We start from the raw sequence: 21,541 nt of genomic DNA on the forward strand, positions 1-21,541 counted from the left end.
ACTTGGCCTCCTGGTCCATTACAAAGATATATGTCAGTTTATGAGGTTAGCACATACTTTATTTAACAGCTTCTTCCCTTAATTTTTAACTCTAAACCATTGACGCGTATGGCATGTGGTATGTGGACCTCCATTTGTGCTCTTATACTGCAAATGTTACAGGCAGGCCCTGGGGGGAAACAATACTATTATCATTTAGGTTGTGAGGATTAAATGTGAAAAATTATATGAGGGCATAGTAGGTACTCAGTAAGGATGATTCTCTTTTACCTTCCAGCTCATCAATGTTACTAAAAAAATGCAGTTGTAGAAGAGAATCCTTCCCTAGGTAGGGCCACCACCTTCCTTCTTTTCAGTTCCAGGCTGCAGCTTCGTGCCGTGTTGACTTACTGGAGCTTTCATGCCCTCAGGCCTTTTCACCGAGAGGCTGATCCACGTTTGAGAGCTGAGCTCCAATCCCTCAGTTAACTCTGGCCCCAAAATGACTCTTATGCCAACCAGGAAGCCTGCGGCCCTTTCTGCAGTGGCTCTGGGGTGAGGCAGCCTCAGGGCAGGTGGGGCCTCCGGAACCCGGGCCTTCACAGGTGTCCGGTGATCTGTAGAGACCTGTGGAGGGAGATTCCTGGGTTGGGAAGCAGGGAGGGAACACCAAGGGCTCTCTGCAGAGGTTTTCTAGGTACATTGGCCTGAGCTCAGGAATGGTACCTAGAAAACCAGCAGTGCTTCCTGAAAGGCCAGGGAAGTGGGGAGGGGGGAACAGGAGCTGACAGACCTGGGCCTCAGCAGTTCAGGACTCAGGGAAGCCAGGCTGCACTGGAACCAGCAGAACTGGTGCACTCTGCTATGTTCCTCAACTCACTGTGGTGTATCTACCTTATACTTCAAGTACCTATTTATTGTCCACATTTTAAACAGCAAGTAGGAGTATGCTCAGTCATCAGAAAATGGCACTGCGGACTTCCCTGGCGGTCCAGTGGTTAAGACTCCGCCTTCCAATGCAGGGGATGCGAGTTCGATCCCTGGTCAGGGAACTAAGATCCCACATACACGCAGTGCGGCCAAAAAGAGAAGAAAATGGTGCTGGGCGAAGGAGGACGTGCAGGCAGAGGGAACAGAATGTGCAAAGAGCTGGAAGCATAGAGGATGTGCTATGTCAAAGGGCAGTTAAAGATGAAACTGACATTGGAAGGGGGTTGGAAGCAAAGGAGTTTGCAAAGATAATCTGGTCGTATTGAAATGGCCTTGAAGCATTCTGATCCTGCCTCATGAAGCACAGAGAAAAATGCCCTTAAGACTCTATGATATGATTTCCTCCTCATTAGAAAACTCTCATTTCCTATAAACGTTAGGAAACTTTTCCATATTGGTTACTGCATGTCAAGGAATGTTTAATCCGTATATCGGTTGGACCTCATGCTGGTTGAATTTTGAATCTGTCTATCATTATCTATCTGTATATATTTTTAATCACCAGAAATAGAAATGTATTTAGAAACAAAGAAAATTTATTTTTTAATCACAGGGAAGTTCATCTGATAAGTTTGGTGTCACACTAAGTTCTAGGAAACAGATCCTTGAAAATCACTATTAAAAAAAAAAAGAATTCCTCAAGATGTCAAAAACAAATTTTACAAATATTTTCAACATATTCAAATGCTAAAGAGGGCTGTAACTCTCAGAAACGGGATCTATTTGGTCATCCAGGATAGTGTTCCGCTCCCTTAAGATGAAGACACGTGGGCCCACATGGAGGCAAAGTATAAAAGCCTTTAGATTGGTACTCTGCCAAATTGTATCTAAAGGGCCTGGGGGTTAGGGATGCAGCAAGTTCACCTCCATACCTATCCTGCACCCACCTCCCATGCCTGCTTGCTTTTAACTCTCTATCACCCCTCATGTTAAACCCAGGTTGGGTACTTTTGATGATAAACACTGGTTCTTTATACCTATTGTTGGTATAAATGCAACATTGTTTATTTGCCAGATCCCTGAGAGGCAAAGATCTAATTAATCTATTACAGCTTCTCTTGGCAAAAAGTCAAACCTTTCAAATGGGAAACGTGGGTCGATATCATCAGTGTGTTTTGCAGCAGAGCTGGCGGGATTGCTCCAGACAAATCAGCCAGACTCCGCTCAGCATGTTCTGAGGTTCAGGCAAGCTGGGAAGTAGCAGGCTGGGGAGGCAGGAGAGGGAGCAGTCCTGTTTGGGCATGTTAAGCAGGAGAGGCCAGAAGCATCCACCAGGCCAGTGTCCAGTGCCCTCCACAGTGGAACAGCTGTGCCTGTGTCTCCAGACCTGGGACTGGAAGAGGGAAGATGTGGCTGCGAGTGGGGCCTCAGACACCCCCCAGCAGGTCCCTGTAATCTTCCAGACAGTGTACGTGAGGGTAGGGGCTCAGCTCTGCTGAGCGAAACTCTCTCCTGAGGCTTGTTCTTAGGGGCATGGCCGCTCATGGTAAGGGGGTCAACCAGATCCCCCAATAACGCCTCCCAGGGACGCCTGGTACTGGCGTCGGCCTGGTGGGAGTGGGAAGTTCGGCTTAGTTTATTTTTAAGCTATAATCTTTCACGTTTTCCCCAAACCTTAATGGCATTTGAACCCTGAACTGGTTGCCCTTTTCAAGGCTTCTCTCTCTTATAGGGACACAAAACAAATCACCAGTTCATTGAAATGACAACTATGGCTGCATTGCTGGAAAAGAAGGAGAAAGATGAACCCATGAACTCTCGCTCTCTGCAAAGTGAGAGAAAACCTCAAAGTTCTCCATCCAAGAAACCTGCGAGTGGTGACTTAGAGTGATGCAACCGTCCTCAGAAGACCTTTATTACATGATTTTGGCTCTTTAGATCTCCAGGCACAAACGCTAAACCAGCAAGAGATTTCCAAACTGGCTCTATGACATCTGTCCCCACAGGGTGGGCACAGTGTGGCCAACGTTTGGCAGGAGGGTAGAGGGAAAGGGACATGGCTTTCTCTACAGCCCTATCCAAGCAAACTTTCTGCAGTAATGGAAATGGTCTACAGCTGCTCTAGTACCATATCCGCTAGACACCTGTGACTACTGAGTGCTTGAACGTAGCTAGTGCCACTAGGCAACTGAATTTTTCATTGTGTTTCATTGAAATGAATATAAGGGAATTTCCTGGCGGTCCAGTGGTTAGGACTCCACACTTTCACTTTCCAAGGGCACAGGTTCAATCCCTGGTCGGGGAGCTGAGATCCCACAAGCCCTGAGGTGTGGCCAAAAAAAAAAAAAAAATTAAACTTAAATGGCCACACGTGGCCAGTGGCTCTCGTATTAGCACAGTTAGAAGTTGTCTGATCTTGAGCTGCTAAGAGAGGGCAGGCAGCTTCAGTTCCTCCGGGTCTCCTCTTTTGTCTTACTTCCCTGGATATTCAGCTTCTCCTTTTTCATCCATCTCTGGCAGCTTCGTCACCAAGGCTTCTCCTCAGTTAACCCTACCGCATTGGCCAAACTTCAGCAAGAAGCAACATTACATTATCTGCTTTGAAAAGACCAAGTATGGCTTTCTCCGAGCAGGATGAGGTTGGCAAGGATTGCTGAAGCTGAGTGTGATATACCAAACTGCTAATTTGCTAAAATAATTGGGGAAAGTGCTACTTTCAAACCCCGACATGACTGAAAGCCGCATTTCTGAAATTGATGGGAGGCCAGAGTCCATGCTACTGGAGGTTATGTTTGCTAGTCGTCTCGGTGGTCATTTATTAAATGGCTATGGAATATTGATTCCTCTCTGTCAGAGCACTTGGCCCAGAAAGGCAGGCTAGTTCACTGAGATTTTCTACCGTGCCCCAATCCAAAGATGCAGCCTGATTTCTTGTCAACTGGAAATTTGGACTCACATAATCTGCCTTTTCCTCCAAGGATCCACAGGATGTTTTCATGATTGCCTTTGCAACCCAGGTGACCTGTCCCCTACAAAAGTACTGATGAGAAGAGGGAGGCGGGTGGGCCTAGGGGACTGTGTTTTGTACTATTCTGCTCAACCATCTACAGCCAGTTGGATCAGGGCTGGGCATTAACCTCAGAGCTGCCAATTTCACAGGCTGGCCAGTGACCTATGACTTGGCACAAAAGAATGTCCTCCAACCAGAGTTCCTCTTTCTCGACTGGAAGCAGAGAGACTCTGACACTAGAAATTGCAGGTGGGGGATGAGAAGGCAGGAGCCTAGTGGCTTAGGCAGGGACTGGTTTTTGCACAAATGGGGTAGAGCCTTGGAATCTGCTTTTAAAATCCCTCAGGTGATTGAAACACACTGATAACCATTTTGTTTTAATTCCATATGTACTTAGTCACCTCCAAGAGGACGCTTCTACCTCACCTTACACCTTCCATTTGCAACTTTAACATAGGATACAGCCAGTATTTTGCTCTTGTTGGTAGTACTTCAGTGTAAGCCTTTCTATTTAATATTTCTTGAGAAGAGATTGCTAGTAGTGGGATTCCTAGTCTAAGAGATACTTATCTTTATGGTTCTTGCTACATAGTGCCCTCCAATGGGTTGTGTGAATTTACAGCATCATTGGATAACTGGGTATGTCAGTTTCACCACAGCCTTTGCCAGTATTGGGAATAACACCATGTTGCATTTCCCTCCTGATTCTCCATATTTTTTCAGTAAATGTCAGAAAGTGCCTCAAGTCTGTTTTCATTTGCATTATCTTTGACTATAATTAAGATAATCGTTAAGATAAGGTTTCCCATAGGTGTGTTTCCTTGTCACCATTTCCAGAAGTAATACCGCCTTCTCCTGCTACTAAACCTTTCCCCCAATATTTTCAAAAACACGACATAGCATTCAACATTTCCAGTGGCAGCATCGTAAAACCCCACCGGTCAGAAGAGCAGCCTTTTGCCATGTTAGTTAAACCTCTGCGGGAGTGTTGTACTGGAGTGTTGTCCAGCAGTGTTCTGCACACAATGACTGACACGCGCTTATCAAGGAGCTGTAACCCTCTGGTTATGTGGCCACGCTGTTCAGTGGTCCTATAAAGATAAGACAACTGGATTAAACAAAATTAAACCAATTCCGTAACTGCAGGACTGCTTAGAACCTTCAACACTCCTTTAACGAATGCTTGGTGAACATGTAAAGAGGAACACGCATGAGGTACATTTCCCAAATCTATTTTGCCTGCCGTAGAATCCTTGTACGCTGAAGCATACTGACCAATGGTGTCCCAAAGAGGGTAGTTTGAGAAACCCTCTCTGGCCCAGAGGTCACGCCCACAGTGTGTGGACAGAAGCTGGAAAAATTCTGGCATCTCTCAGTGACTCCATGTCAGACACTGATACACAGTGACAAAATACACACCTATCTCAAGAAATACTTTAAATAATATATTTGAAAAGTCAACAAGGATGCCAGGAAGATATTTTGTGGTGTGAAAAGGAAACCTACAACATGGCATGTGGAAAAGGATCCCATTTTTGTTTAGAAAAAAAGGTATGTCTTATTGATTACTTCTTGTCCCCTCCAATCCCCACCACCACTAGAATATGTTTCCAACAACAAAAATGTCCAATCACACAGACCATTCTGAGTTTGTTTAAAATTTTAGGGTGTGGTTATATTGATAGACTATTGTGTTTGCTGATTGCGCTGTCCTGTTTTATGCTTTATATTTTATTTTAAGATGTGTTTATATTATATCAATATTTTTTTGTTTTACCAGCAGAATGCTGTTTACTTAATAATAAAGTTATTATAACAAATGCTGGAGAGGGTGTGGAGAAAAGGGAACCCTCCTACACTGTTGGTGGGAATATAAGTTGGTGCAGCCACTATGGAAAACAGTATGGAGGTTCCTCAAAAAACTAAAAATAGAGTTGCCAACTGACCCTGCAATCCCACTCCTGGGCACATATCCAGACAAACCTATAATTCAAAAAGATACATGCACCCCTATGTTCATAGCAGCACTATTTACAATAGCCGGGGCATGGAAACAAATGTCCATCAACAGATGAATGGATAAAGAAAGATGTGGTACATATATACAATGGAATACTACTCAGCCATAAAAAGGAATGGAATAATGCCATTTGCAGCAACATGGATGGACCTAGAGATTATCATACTAAGTGAAATAAGCCAAAAAAGAAAGACAAATACCATATGATCTCACTTATATGTGGAATCTAAAATATGACACAAATGAACTTATCTATGAAACAGAAACAGACTTACAGACATAGAGAACAGACATTTGGTTGCCAAGGGGGAATGGAAGTGGGGGAGGGATGGATTGGGAGTTCGGGATTAGCAGATACAAACTAGTATTTATAGAATGGATAAATAACAAGGTCCTACTGTAAAGCACAGGAAACTATATTCAATATCCTGTGATAAACCGTAATGGAAAGACTATTAAAAATATATATATATATATATGTAAAACGGAATCACTTTTCTGTACAGCAGAAACTAACACTAGTTGAAATTAAATCAACTATATTTCAATAAAAAATAAAGTTATTAAATAAACTTTATTAAACTTTTAAAAAGTTATTACTAAATTAAATTTATTATGAAACTTGTTTCTCTCTATTACATATTGTCTGAGAAGAATGTTTTCACAAAGAGTGTGTGTTCGTTTTATAACCAAAGGGAAAAATAAAGCTATTTTTATTTGGGGGTAAAAAGAGGCAATAGCAAAAGTAACATTGGAGCATCTACTGTGCCCAGGCACAGCAATTATCTGATATCATTTAATCCTTCCAATTATTATGCCCATTTACAGATAAGGGAACTGAGGCACAAAGCAGTTAACTGACTTGCCCAAGATCATACTGTATGTGGTGGAGCAGGGGTTTTTTAAAATTGTGATAAAATATATAAAACATAAAATTTATCATTTTCACCATTTTTAAGTGAAAACAGTATGTTTTCAAAGTTTACTCATGTTATAGTGTGTATCAGTACTTCATTCCTTTTTATAGCCGAATAATATTCTATTGTATGGGTATACTACCTTTTGTTTATCCATTCATCTGTTGATGAACATTTGTCTTGTTTCCTTTTAGCGAATGTGAATAATGCTACTATAAACATTAGTATACAAGCATCTGTTTGAATCCCTGCTTTCAATTAGTTTGGGTATGTAGACCTATGAGTGGAGTTGCTGGAACATAAAGTAATTCTATGCTTAAATTTTGAGGAATCATCAAGCTATATTTCATATCTGCACCATTTCCCATTACCTACCAGCAATGCACAAAGTTTCCATATCCTCATCAACATATATTTTCTGTTTTGTCTTGTTTTATAATAGCAATCCTATAAGTGTGAAGTGGTGTCTCATTGTGGTTCTGATTTGCATTTCCCTAATGATTAGTGACGTTAAACATCGTGCCACGTGTTTACTGGCCATCTGTATATCTTCTTGGTAGAAATGGCTTTTCAAAGCCTTTGCCTATTTTTGAATTGGGTTGTTTTGTTGTCATCGTTGAATTTCAGGTGTCCTTTATATATTCTGGTTACTACTCCCTTATCAGACACATGATTTGTAAATATTTTCTCCCAATCTGTGGGTTGTCTTTTCACTGTCTTAATAGTGTCCTTCGATGCACAAAAGTTTTCATTTTGATGAAGTCCAGTTTATCTGTTTGCTTTCTGTTTTGGCTTGTGCTCTTGGTGTCATAGCCAAGAAATCACTGCTAAATCCAGTATCATGAAGACTTTGTCCTATGTTTTCTTCTAGGAGATGTCAAATGACAAAAATAATACAATTTCGTAGTGAATTTGATGTCCTTTAGTAAAAGGAAAACAATCAGTGGACGCGAGTACAGTGCCTTCAGGCAGTGGGACACACTTCCTGAGAAATTTTGGGCAAGAGCGAGTTTTTTTTTTTTCTTTCTTTATTTTTTATTTTTGGCTGTGTTGGGTCTTCATTGCTGCACACGGGCTTTCCCTAGTTGCTGTGAGCAGGGGCTACTCTTCATTGCGGTGCGCGGGCTTCTCCTCGTGGTGGCTTCTCTTGTTGCAGAGCATGGGCTCTAGGCACACAGGCTTCAGTAGTTGTGGCTTGTGGGCTCCAGAGTTGTGGCTCGCGGGCTCTAGAGGGCAGGCTAAGTAGTTGTGGCACACGGGCTTCATTGCTCCGTGGCATGGAGGATCTTCCTGGACCAGGGCTCGAACCCGTGTCCCCTGCATTGGGAGGTGGATTCTTTTTTTTTTTTGCGGTATGCAGGCCTCTCACTGTTGTGGCCTCTCCCGTTGTGGAGCACAGGCTCCGGACGCGCAGGCTCAGCAGCCATGGCTCACGGGCCCAGCCGCTCCGCGGCATGTGGGCTCTTCCCGGACTGGGGCACGAACCCGTGTCCCCTGCATCGGCAGGCGGACTCTCAACCACTGTGCCACCAGGGAAGTCCCACGAGCGAATTTTATAGAGTATCAACAGAGGCAACTCGGAAACAGGACATGATTGGCTGGGAGGTCGGGAAGTTTCTTATGAGGCCTGCAGGTCCTATTTTCTAGGTAACATAGCTAAACGAAGCTGAGTTGGAAGATTGTTATTGGTATATGTGAGGTTTCCTTGACAGAGAGGCAGTTCCCATAAGTGTAGGCTGGCTTGGGTTTAGATCTGTGATGCAGGCCAGGCCCCCGAGGAGGCCACCATTTTGTGGGTCCTGATATACCAACTACCTTTATCAGAGTTTTATAGTTTGGTTTTTACGTTTAGGTCTTTTGTCCATTTGGAGGTAATGTTCGTCTATGGTGTGACATTAAGGGTCCGGGTCCAAGTTCACTCTCTTGCATGAGGATATCCAGTTTTCCCAGCACCATTTATTGAAAACACTGTCCTTTCCTACTTGAATGGTCTTGGCACCCTTGTTGAAGCAGAGTTTGGAATCCCACTCTGTTGGCCTTTATGTGTTACACTTTTTTGTAGTGGAGTGTGTGCCCCAGTTTTCTCTAAAGCAGTCTCTATTTCTCAGACCCAGAAGGACTGTCACAGGCCAGGCCTAGAGAGCTCCTGACACGCCTCCCAGGTAGGGTGAGAAGACCTCAGACATCGCCCAAGGCTGCTCCCTGAGGCTGCCGCGCCAGCTGACCCAGCCTGGCTCAGGGACTGCCCAGACCAGTTTGCAGGGTTTCTATTCACTGGGAGCTGGTTCCCTGGCCACAATGGTGGCGTTTTTTTCTTTCTCTCTTTCTGGCTGTATTTCTTCTCAAATTCCCTCTCTCTCCCTCTCCCTCTTCCTCTCCCTCTCTTTCTCTCTCTTCTCTCTTCCCTCTCAGTCCCTGCATGGTCCCTGCCAACCCCCAGGCCAAAGGCCCTGGGCCCCCGACTTCACTTCCACACCCATGCCCAAGGCTGGGGGCCCCTTTCCTGCCCTGGGCCCCCTGCCAAACCAGCCAGGCTCTGACCCAGAAGTTTCTATTTTTTTAATGGACATAAAATTATCAATAATTACATGCCCAGAAATGCTAACAATAACAGTTCACATTTATTGGGTACTTCCCAGACATAGTTGACATACTGTGTCATTTATTCCTCACAACAGACCTGTGAGGCCAATACTATTATTACGTCCCATTAACAGATGAGAACTAAGGTGTGAGGGCTCAAATTCTGTGCCCAAGGTCACTCAGCAAGTAAGTGGCACAGCCAGGATTCAAACACCACCTCCCAAAAATGCTTCTGAGCTGGACTGTCTGATGCCCACTCTTGGTTGGTGACCATGGCCATTTAATGAACATCTATGTGTGCCAGCCATTGTGGGGTGTGTGTGTGTATGTGTGTGTGTGTGTGTGTGTGTGTGTGTGTGTGTGTGTATAAGAGAGAGCAGTGGTGGGGGAGAGAGAGAGAAAGAAAAAGAGACTATTCTCAGGACATGAAGCCCCAGAGAAGAAATGACCTTCCTAAGGCCAAGGGATAGTAGGCAGGGGTAGAATTATGTCTCAAAGTTAGTTTTCAAACTCCAGACTTTCTTGTAACCAATGGCCATTGGCCCTCTTACCGAGGTAGGGGAGCAGATTAGGGACAGAAAGCCAACAACTGAGGTAACTTATGAAAGTTCTTGAACACTTACCAGGACCCCTCCCCCTTCCTCAGGCCTGGCTCTGTTCTCTGGCTCTGTCTTCCCAGCACCTCCTGGCTGGACTCACTGATACTGCTTTTCTAGCAGGCTCAGGCCTGCCCCCATTCTGAAGAAGTTCCACCAGCCAGGCCTGCACGGGGCAGGGGATGAAGAGGTAAACAAGACATGTTTCCACCTTCAAGGAATTATCAGTCTGGGAGGGAAGGGGACTCATCAGCCAGAGACCTAGGAGTCAATCCCCCAACACCTGCTTCTTTTGCCCTACAGCATACCCATCGCCACATCGTACCGGGTTTACCTCCTTCTTGCCTCTCAGTTCTGTCCACTTTCTCCTCTCTAATCCAAGCGGTCATGATCTGCAAATGCTAGCTCTTAGCAGAGGGAGATGTGTGTGCACATGGCATTGTAAGACGACAGGAAAGGGAACCCACCAGATCTATCTAGAGAGGGTCAGAAAGGGCTTTACTGAGGGGGCGATCTGGGTTCTGAAGGGTGAATAAGGTGGGAAGGTGGGAAAACCTATTTGAGGGGCATCAGATTCCAGTATAAAATCTTTTTTTCAAAAATTTTTATTAGAGTATAGTTAATTTACAATGTTGTGTTAGTTTCTGCTGTACAGCAAAGTGTATCAGTTATACATATACCTATATCCACTCTTTTTTAGATTATTTTCCCCCGTATGGGTCATTACAGAGTATTGAGAAGAGTTCCCTGTGCTACACAGTAGGTTCTTTGCGCATAAAGTCTTGAAGGGCCCCTTAGGGTGTCTGAAGAATGGCAATAATTTAGAATTCATGATGGGGTGGTGAAGTGACAGTGGGGCTGCATCAGCAGGCAGGGCAGTTTAAGCCTTTTCCCTGTAGACCATGAGGAACCACGGAACGACAAAGTCTCCAAGGGGGAGGTGGGGGAGGGAGCTCTGGTTGAAACTATGTTGTCTCCCCAGCAAATAAACATAGGCTGGCTAAAGATTTCTACGTGGAGTTTGTCCAGATATGAAATATAGATAGCCCTGGGCCCATGTCCAGGCTCCTGGAACTCTGTCATTTTCACCACTGTCCCTTGTCTTCAGCCCTGCTGAAAGATTATAAATAGGGGAATGACTCAGCCCATTTCCTTTTCAGAATGGTCGCTCTGGGGGCTGAGTAAGGGGTGGATTGGAGAGGGAGAGACTGCAGGGGACGCTGCGCAATGGCCTGGGGGATCAGGTAGTGGTGGTGGAAATTTGGGGATGGGGGTATAGATGTTGAGGAATGAGGGAGAATGAGGTAAGTTTCTAGCTTAGATGGATTGGCAGAGAAAGGCCTTACCCAGCTCCCCACACAAGGAAAGTCTCCTTGCCACTTCTCTGCTCTCCACCTTAAGAAGATAGAACACTGATCTGATTGGTCAAATTCCACGGTGATGGTGAGGTCAGGTTTACTTGTGCGTGGTGGGGTCACTGAGCATCAAAAAAAGACACACAGCAGGGTGACTCTCTTCCCTTCATCCATACCTGAGTACACTCGCCTTTGCTTCTCTAGGCAGCAAAGGAGGAAACGCGCCCAAAACAAACAAGGGCTGGGGGGAGGGAAAGGTCCTCTTTCAGCCTGGGCCCTGGGCTCCACCCCAGCTTTATCAGAGAGCCCTGGGCACTGGGCAGGTCCAGAAAAACAAAGCACACCTTGTATCTCCCGCCGTTGCCCTTGGTGCCTGTTTCCCTTGGGGATCTCTGGGCCAGAGAGGGGAGTGGCTGGCAGTCTTCACGTCCTCAAAACCCCTGCCTTTATTCTAACAGCTCAGTCCAGAGGGAGGGAAGGGCTAGGGGAGGGGGAGATGAAGGGATGAAAGAGAGGGTGGAGTCTTGAAGGTCAGAAACTGGCTCTAGGGAGTAAAGAGGAACGGGGCGGGGGTGGTGGTGGGGGCTCCCAGTGAGTCAGTGAGGGTGGGAACTGTGGGCAAGGGCCAGGTTTCAGTCTGGAGAGCACGCCGAGGGAGGGACAGAGGCCCAGCCAAGCAGCCCTGGGATCAGGGGCTCCAATCCCAGTGCGGCGGCTGCGTACCAGCTACTCACCGCAGGCGAGTCCCACACTTCTCCAGGCCCCAGGTTCCTCGGCTACGAACTGGGGGCAAAAAAAAAAATGTCATGAAGAACCTAGGGGTAAGACAGGAATAAAGACACAGACCTACTAGAGAATGGACTTGAGGATATGGGGAGGGGGAAGGGTAGGCTGTGACAAAACGAGAGAGTGGCATGGATATATATACACTACCAAACGTAAAGTAGATAGCTAATGGGAAGCAGCCGCATAGCACAGGGAGATCAGCTCCGTGCTTTGTGACCACCTAGAGGGGTGGGATAGGGAGGGTGGGAGGGAGGGAGACGCAAGAGGGAGGAGATATGGGAACATATGTATAACTGATTCACTGTGTTATACAGCAGAAACTAACACACCATTGTAAAGCAATTATACTCCAATAAAGATGTAAAATAAAATAAAATGAGCAAAGAACACCTCACGGCCAGGGTTGTCTGGCAGAGTCATTAAATGCGGTCACATCTGTGATAGCGCTTAATAAACCATAAACCTCTGCACGGCATAAAGACGTGTCATTCTTCTCACTCTTCCCTTGGGAATAAAAAGCAGGTGCCTCTGATAAACATCTGGCGATTCTCAGCTCCACCCAGCTTCTCTCCAATCAGCCTTCCCTCCAGCTTCAAAACAATGCCATTTATTCCTTCCCCCCAAACACTCTCTCTATGTTTGTTCTCTGATCCTTAGCCCTTTGGTCTTTCCCTCCCCACGGGCTTCTTCCTTTTTTTCTACTAATAATGTATTGGTCTCCCCGGTATTAAAATAAGAACTATACCCCCCACACACTTCTGCTTAGTCCTCTTGCCCCTTCTAGCGACTACCCTATCCCCTCCTTCTCCCAGACTTATACTTTTACAGGCTTTTGCAGTTTATAAAGTTTTTTTTCCTTTTCTTGCACCCATTATCTGTTTTGTCATATCATTAAGGTCAGAATAAAACTTTGAGGTTAATAGTGCTCGCCCAGTTTTGCAGATGAGAAAGTGAGTATCAGACTAGGGTCCAGCAGAATCCTAGCTCTCTCTTTGATACCTCACTGCCTCCCTTTGATGCTAAGCTTTTTAAATGAGAGGCCTGGATCTGCCATCTCCATTTCCCTGCCTCCAACTTCTCGTAACCCCATATAATCCATTCACTGCTTCAACCGCTGGACCGCTGGACTCTCTTCAAGGTCACCAGGGCCAATAGCTCCTCGCCAGCTGGCCCACTTCAGAGGCCCCTCGCAGACCTTACTCCTCTTAAACCTTCACTGGCATGCATCTGAGCCTACCCACTGCCTTCTCTTTCTTCAAATTCTCTCTTTCGTTGGCTTGAACTAGAGCTTGACATCCACCACAGAGAAGGAGGTGATGGAGAGAGTTCCTTTTGTGTCTGTGGTTCCTGTAACTTGGTTGTGTGATGTTAACCCAGGTGCATCATGGAACCCTCACTTTGGAAATCTGCCTCCACAGGGTGCTCTGAGCGGTGGCAGGATTTCAAAAGTCCATCCCACCACCAGCAGCAGCTCAGTTGCCAAGGGCTTTCCCGAAAGAACAAGTTACCTTGGTTTTGACCAACTTGGCAGAAGATGGGTTTTTGATTTGATGGCAAATAGGCTCAGAGCTGTCATATCTTATGACTTGGCTGGGCCTGGGAAGGTTAATGTCAGAAGTCTGGGACAGAGAAAAAGGGTCACTACTTGGACGTAGACTCTCCCAATAGGAGTGGAACAGGGACCGGGCAGACAAACCCAGCTGTAGGTGATGGGGTAGGGGTGATATCTAGTTCTGCATTGTCCAATATGGTAACCACTAATCAGATTGATATTTAAATTAAAATGAGGACTTTCCTGGTGGCACAGTGGTTAAGAATCCATTTGCTAATGCAGGGGACACGGGTTCGATCCTTGGTCTGGGAAGATCCCACATGCCGCAGAGCAACTAAGCCCATGCGCCACAACTACTGAGCTTATGCTCTAGAGCCCGCAAGCCACAACTCCTGAGCCCGCGATCCACAATTACTAAAGCCCACGTGCCTAGAGCCTGTGCTCTGCAACAAGAGAAGCCACCGCAATGAGAAGCCCGCACACTGCAGCAAAGTGTAGCCCCCGCTCACCATAACTAGAGAAAGCCCGCATGCAGCAACGAAGACCCAACGCAGCCAAAACTAAAAAATTAAATAAATAATAAATTAAAATGAAATAAAATTAAATATTTAATACCTTAATCTTACTAGCCTCCTTGCAAGTGTTCAATAGTCACATGTGGCTAGTGCTTGCCATATTAGACAGCACAGATGTAGGATGTTTCCATCATTGCAGAAAGTTCTGTTGGACAGCACTGATTTTAGACCATTGGATACAGAACCAAAGGTAAGCAGTTGGCTAAGAGAGAGTAAGAGATAGGTGAGCACATCAAGCATGTCAGGTAAGAGGGGGCTATACCTTGGGCTTCCCTGGTGGTGCAGTGGTTGGGAGTCCGCCTGCCGATGCAGGGGACACGGGTTCATGCCCCGGTCCGGGAGGATCCCACATGCCGTAGAGCGGCTGGTCCCATGGGCCGTGGCCGCTGGGCCTGCGCGTCCGGAGCCTGTGCTCCGCGACGGGAGAGGCCCGCGTACCGCAAAAAAAAAAAAAAAAAAAAGAGGGGGCTACACCTAAGATGAAGGCAGGGAGGCAGCAAGGTGGGCAGGCACTATAGAAATGCCCCCCTTCCCTTCTCTGTGGTCATCGGCAGCATGAATGTTAGGGCTATCGCATCAGAGCCACGTGTGTTTCCCCAAAGCGGGATGCACATCCTTCAGGGAAGAAATGGGTCCTCAGATAGGATACACATGCTAGGGTGGGCATCAGTGAAGTGGGGGACACCCCTCTTTCTCTCTGGATGTTGATCTCTGTGTCTAGACACAGGGCTGGGTTAGTAGATGTTTGGATTGGAGACCTAGGGATTAGATGTTGAGGGAGTCAGAAATTTGGGACTCAGTTGCAGTTGCCAAAAAGTCACTTTTGTCACTGCCACTTCTGAATCTAAAAGTTTAGATGACTTATGAACTCTTCATTTATTTCTGTAAATTCAGTGATGAGAATTGCTCTGCTAATGATTTGCTTAGAGATGAGTCCTTTAAAGAATGAACAAAGTGAGTCCCTATTCAAAATAATTCTTATGCTCTGTGTTCAGGAAAGAGAACAAGTGAAGCCAGCGAAAGATCTGGGACCTGGAAAATCTTTATTCTAATCTGATTCACTCCTTAAACTGTAAATTCCAAGGGGTAGCTTCAGGCATGGCTGAAGCAGCAGGCTTAACACTGCTGGTTCCCAACAATTTCAACAAGAGTTCCAGGGCTGACCTTCATTGGCCTGACATGGGTTACTGCCCAGTTTTGAACCAATAACGGGTCACTGAGAAACGTAATGCTCTGATTAGCCAGCTCTGATCATGTACCATACCTGAGGCAGGAGGTGGGGTCAGCTTCACCTAGACCACTAGGCCTCTGAGTGGAGGTGAAGTAATTCTGCAAAGCAACCCAAACTCTGTAACCCAGAGAAGGAAAACGGGTGCTAGCCTGGCCATAGCTGCCCACTACACAGTCTTTAATCCATGATAGCTATTATTATTGTAAAACCATAGCAGAAAGGTTAAGCCGACATTTACTAAACACTTGGAAGGGTAGGGAAGGCTTTGTGGGACATCGTAAGGTCTCCATAAGTGTTTATGGAAAATGTGTGAAAAAACAGAAGCATACATTCAAAGGTAATTTTGTTCTATGGGAAAAGAAAAGGCATCGGAGGGAATGAGGGCGCAATTTGACTGAGTCTAGGAAACAAGCCAGGAGACAAAGGATAGGGATAAATGGTACATTTCTGAGGGAGCTCCTTAGAGACAGGGCTAAGGGCTGTTTAATTAACATGTAAAACTGCTCTGGAGGAAGGGCGTATAGAAGGAACTCTCAGGGTTTACTGATGACAGAACTCTGGGAGTAGGGATGGGGAGGAAGAAGGGAAGTTCTCATGAACCTGAGGAGGTGGGTAAGGAAGTGATGGCTGAGCTTTAACGAGGGGAAGGCAAGAAGTGACTCTAGGGGTCAGCTTCTAACTACTGCCCGTGAGGTTGAGGAACTCAAGCTACTGCTCATGGCCAAGGAAAGGACCTGGAATTTAGTGTAGATGGTTTCTTGAGAACTTCAGCTCAAGACAGTTCCTGTTTCTAGACAGGAACACAGGTGAAACACTAAATAATCGTTTGAGGACCAAGAGGCCCGTTAAAGAATGATGTGTTGGCACACAGGATACATGCACTGTTCTTGCCCATTTTCATTGAACATAGAGGAGGTCTGAGAAACGGCAATTAAAATTTCTGAAGGGCTGGTACAGAGCTTGGATAACAGGGACAGGAAATTTTTAGGGTCCAAAAGGCAAAGATTAAGACAGAGCAATCACTGAAATATGTAACACTGAGCAGATGAAATGCAAACTTACTCATCAAATGTGGAAATTCTGGGGAGGAAACTTGGGTGACAGGAAATTTAATCAAAGGAAGGCCTGAGCCTCTGTTTTTCCTCTGTGTGGTGGAGAAAATAGTGCTTAAATCACTATTGTGATGAGGACTGAATGAGATCAGTTAGGTGACGGTGCCTGGCACAGAGGAGGTGCAGGTAAAATTAAAGCAATCTGGAGTCCCCATGGGATTCTCAGTGACATGGTATTGTCGGCAGCACATGGGAGCTCGAGTCAGGAGACATGAGTGTGAGTCTGGGCTCCAATCCAGTCTTCATTTTCTCCATCTCTAAAAGGCAAAAGCAATACCTACCCCACGGGGCTATTACGACAATGAAATGTGATCCTGCATTCATTCAATGAGTGTTTATTGAACGCAGACTACTTGCCAGACGGCAGGCTAGGTGCTGGGTGGGGATACAATGATGAATAAGGAAAAGTCTTGTCTTCATGGAGCTCAGCATTTAGTAGGAGGGAAGGACAGAGGATAATTGCAAATTGAATGACACTTACTTTGAGGGGGATGGCACTATGACAGTGCCAAGAGGCTTTGAAAACGGTAGTGCACCAAACTAATATGATTTACCACTGCACTTGTATGCATTTCCTATCACTGCTGGAATAAATCACCACAAACTTAGTGGTTTAAAACAACACAAGGGGACTTCCCTGGTGGCGCAGTGGTTGAGAGTCTGCCTGCCGATGCAGGGGACGCGGGTTCGTGCCCCGGTCCGGGAAGATCCCACATGCCGCGGAGCGGCTGGGCCCATGAGCCATGGCCGCTGAGCCTGTGCGTCTGGAGCCTGTGCTCCGCAACGGGAGAGGCCACAACAGTGAGAGGCCCGCGTACCGCAAAAAAAAAAAAAAAAAAAAAAAAAAAACCCACAAATGTATTATCTTACAATTCTGGAGCTCAGAAGTCAGAGATAGATTTTACAGTCTGCGTTAAAAACAAAGGCTACGTTCCTTCTGGAATATCTAGGGAATAACCTGTTCTTTGCCTTCTCCAGCTTCTAGCAGCTGCCTGCATTCCTTGGCTCCTGAATGCATCACTCTGACTTCTGCTGCCATTGTCACGTCACCTTCTCTGTCTCTGACCCTCCTGCCTCCTTCTTATAAGGACCCTTGTGATTATATTGGTCCCACCTAGATGATAACCCAGGATAATCTCCCCACCTCAAACTCCTTAATTCAGTCACATCTGCAAGGTCCCTTATGCCATGTTCGGGAACATATTCACAGGTTCTGGGGATTGAGATGTGGACATCTTTGGGGGGCCATTATTCAGTCTACCACAGCACTCCTGGGCTATATAGTGTGACATGGGCTACCCTTAGAAACCAGTAAGCACACTGGGCTACCTTTGAACACCAGCTTGCTGATGGTATTCTATTAAGTCAAGTCTTGAGGGAGGGGAGCAGAGTGGGTATTGGAAGGCTGATTGCAGGTGCCCCCTCAGAATACACTGTCACCCGGTAGATCCCTGTAGAGTCATAAAGGAAACACTAGGCAACAAGTGAAGGTCCTGGCTGCTGCCATTCAGGAGCTCTGAGACCTCGGGCAAGGATATTACTTCTCTAAGAAGTCCCAAACTCCACCTAAGTCAATGGGGACAAATAGAACTACCTGGAAGGGTTGGAGTGAGGATAATGAAAATATCATCCATGAAATCATCTAAGACAGTGCTTGATCCTCAGTAAATGGCGATTTTGGAATGCCTCCTGAATTCACCCCTCCCTTTCTCTTGCCCCTTTGCTGTGGCCACTGCCTCCGTCCAGGACTGTCAGAAACCATCATCGCTTGCCAATCATGTCACATGCCTCAGCTTGGCCGTAGTTAGGAGCAACAACTTTAAACCCCAGCAAACGAGCCCCTATTAACCATGAAATCTGGAGCAAGTCTCTTAAGCTCTCTAAGCTTCAATTTCCTCCTCCGTACAATGGGGATAAAACCGACTATGGAACCAGGCTGTGCTGAGGATTTAGTGAGATGATGAATGGGAAGGGCTTAGCATAGTGTCAGGCACACACACACACACACACACACACACACACACACACACACAAATCAGTGTTATTCTTCTCAAGAGGCCTGGCCTCCTTTCAGCCACACTGAAACCCACTTCTCCCTGAACCAGGCCTTGAACATGTATACCTGAGGGGCACCGTTTATAAACCCTTCCCTCCGCCTCCGATATTCTGTGTGTCCTATACTATCCTCCTCATGCCTCAGTTTTACTCTGCTTCTCAGTAACTTGTGCAAGCTTTACTAGCCTTCTCAGTTATGGCTATTTATGCAGGCCTCTGCCTCGATACTGGACACGAATTCCCTGAGGAAAGGTGTTCTTCTGTGTAGTCGGTTGGAAAAGTACACCCCTCCTTGCCTGGCCTCAATTTCCTTATTTGGAATGAGCCCATTGGACTGTGACGGCAGAAAGGGCCCTTCCAGCTCTGAGATCTTAAACTGACAGAACTTTAAGTAGCAGGGACCTGGTAGATTACCTAGTTCACCCCTATCCTTTTCCAGAAGGGGAAAGTGAGGGCCTGGTAGGGCCTTCGCTTAATGCGCTTCTCTCTCGGGCCTCCCAGGCAAGGCTCCCCCGAGGGCATGCAGCGCGTTTTCCTAACTAGGCAAGGGGAGACTCTCCGGCGTCTTCAGGGCTCGCGGCGCCGGAAACACGTGTGTGCTCACCTACGTGTACACACGTGAGCACACCTACAGCAGCAGGGGGCGCTCTGGCCGGCAGGGGGCAGCACAGACCCGGTTTGCAAATACCCGGCGCAGCCCCGAGGGAGGAGGGCGTGCTGCAGTGCCGGCGGTGGTAGCGGCGGTGGCGGCGGAGGCGGCGGCTATAGGTGCAGCCTCCCAGGTGGGAGGCGGGGGCTGCGGGCGCAGGAACAGGCGCCTGGGGAGCGGGCGTTCGGCTGGGCCTCCTCGGGCTTGGGCGCGGCGAGTGGGAGCGAGCGCGCCAGGAGCACGCAGGCGCCCTGCTCCGGCTGGCCCTCGGCCGGCGCGCGGCGCGGGAGCAGCCCGCAGCCCGCCCCCGCGCCCCCCGCGCCCCCCCCAGTCCTCGGGCCGCCCGCGGCCGGCAGTCGGGAGCGGCCCCTTGGCGGCGAGGGCAGGCCGCCGGCCCGCCAGGGCGCGTGGCGGCGGAGGCGGCGGCGGGACGGCTCCTGGGCCGCCCCGAGCGCGCCCTCCCGCCCGCGGCCACTCGCAGCCGGCGCTGGCTGGGCCGGCGCGCCCCGCGGGCAGCCGAAGCGCGGCCTCGTCCTCGGCGGGAGCGAGCCCCGGTCCGCAGCCGGCGGGAGGCGGCGCGGGCGGCCGCCTGCACTGACGGCGTCGCGGGGCGCTCCTGGGCGGCGGCGCAGCGGCGGCGGCGCAGGGGGCGGAGGCAGGGGACGCCCCCAGCCAGGATGCTGCGGTTCCTGCGCCGGACCTTTGGCCGCCGCTCCATGCAACGCTACGCGCGGGGCGCGGCAGGGCGCGGGACCGCCGGCCTGGGGGACGAGCGCGACGGGGGTCCGCGGGGGGGCCCGGCCGCCGCCGCCGTGTCCACGCTGCCCGCCGCGCCCGGGGGCAGTGTGTTCCCGGCCGGCGGCGGGCCCCTGCTCATGGGCTGCGCGGCCGTGCACATCTCCGCCGCCGGGGCCTCCAAAACCACCCTCTACTGCCGCGTCTTCCTGCTCGACGGGACCGAAGTGAGCGTGGACCTGCCGGTGAGTGACGGGGCCGGTCCGGGACACTGGCACCCCGCGGCCCTTGGGGCAGCTCCCTTCCCCCGATGCTTCCCTCTGGGGCGCTCCCCTTGTACCTCTCCGGGATCCCCTCCCCCTTCTGCAAGCACTCCTAGTCTGGTTCCCTCTCGGGCCACCCCGTCCTGCTCTCTTCCGGGGCCCCATCCCTGGCCCGCGTCCCCGAGTCCCAAGTCCCCGCCCCCTGGCGCGGGTGACTGGTGTTCCCCTTCTATCCCCCAGGTTCCTGCATCGGCCTTCTCGGTTGTGGATTATTGGTTAGAAAATCTCAAAGCAATGCGGGGCTGCCATGGGGTGGCCCGCTTGCCCCGACAAACTCGCCACCAGGCCTTGGTGGGACGGCAAGGCGGAGAATCCCCCTCGCCTGCTGGCCGGCAGGTGCCCCAAGTTTGGGAGCGAGTCGGGGGACCACTTCTCTCTTCTGTTCCCATCTTGGTGTACCACTCCGCCCCACCCCCCAACCCGGTCCCATCCTAAAGAGCCCCTCTGGCTCGCTGCCTCACAGGCGGCCGGGCGACTTGGGAGCTAACTCTAGAATGGATCCTCGCGGACCAGGCCAACTTTGCACCGGCAGAGCGCCTGCTGGGGCGCTGGGAGTCGGCCCTGGGGTGCTCCCGGGCCTGGGGCGCCGGACTTTCCCCGGGGTCTGTGCGTGGAGCCGCGGAGGCACTCCAGGGCAGCTGCGCCGCGGCCTGAGCCCCGGTCACCCGCCCACAGGTGGTTGCACCCCGCCGCCTCCGGCAGAGAGCTAGGCTGGCGCTGCTGTCCCCGCCTGGGCGTCTGGCTACCAATGTGTCTTTCTAGCCGAAGGGGCCAGATCTGATCAAATCAAATCCGCACATTGTGGGGCGCCTGCTGTGCACCCGGCGCTGCGGCAGACGGTGCCTTTGGGAATCTTTGGGTGTGACCGAGGACACAGCCACGATTGAGCTTTAGATGAACGTTACAGAGCATCTCGAGGGTTTCAAGGGAAAAAAAATAACATACCGGGACTTCGAAAGAAAGCATTTAGGCCTCCTCGGGTGGGGGAAATTGGACGTCATGAGAGAACTGGGAATATTGTAAGGGTTTTAGATGGGAAAATGAGAGCCTGCCTGGCTTGGGGTTTAACGTTTCCTTGTGTAGGTTTAATTTTGAGACAGTATCAGTTTATGGCGATTTTATTTTTGTGGTTC

The 21,541-nt window shown here is 48.7% G+C and overlaps 1 protein-coding gene across 7 annotated transcripts in view; it reads left to right on the forward strand.

The window, feature by feature from the left end:
* Positions 1–19,467: 19,467 nt before the first annotated feature.
* Positions 19,468–21,541, forward strand: part of EPB41L4B (erythrocyte membrane protein band 4.1 like 4B) — a gene marked incomplete at its 3' end in the record, with an annotated part of 141,151 nt that continues 139,077 nt past the window's right edge. For 6 of the 7 annotated variants that reach the window (XM_082843588.1, XM_082843586.1, XM_082843591.1 and 3 more), the window contains exon 1: positions 19,468–20,330. In XM_082843588.1, coding sequence (XP_082699714.1) covers positions 20,028–20,330 — 303 coding nt within the window. In that variant the 5' untranslated portion in view covers positions 19,468–20,027. The remainder of the gene's footprint in view (positions 20,331–21,541) is intronic. The other variant, XM_082843592.1, reaches the window with a different exon arrangement.

The sequence above is a fragment of the Leucopleurus acutus genome, assembly GCF_964270905.1.
Source record: "Leucopleurus acutus genome assembly, chromosome: 7".
In the NCBI taxonomy this organism is placed as follows: domain Eukaryota; kingdom Metazoa; phylum Chordata; class Mammalia; order Artiodactyla; family Delphinidae; genus Leucopleurus; species Leucopleurus acutus.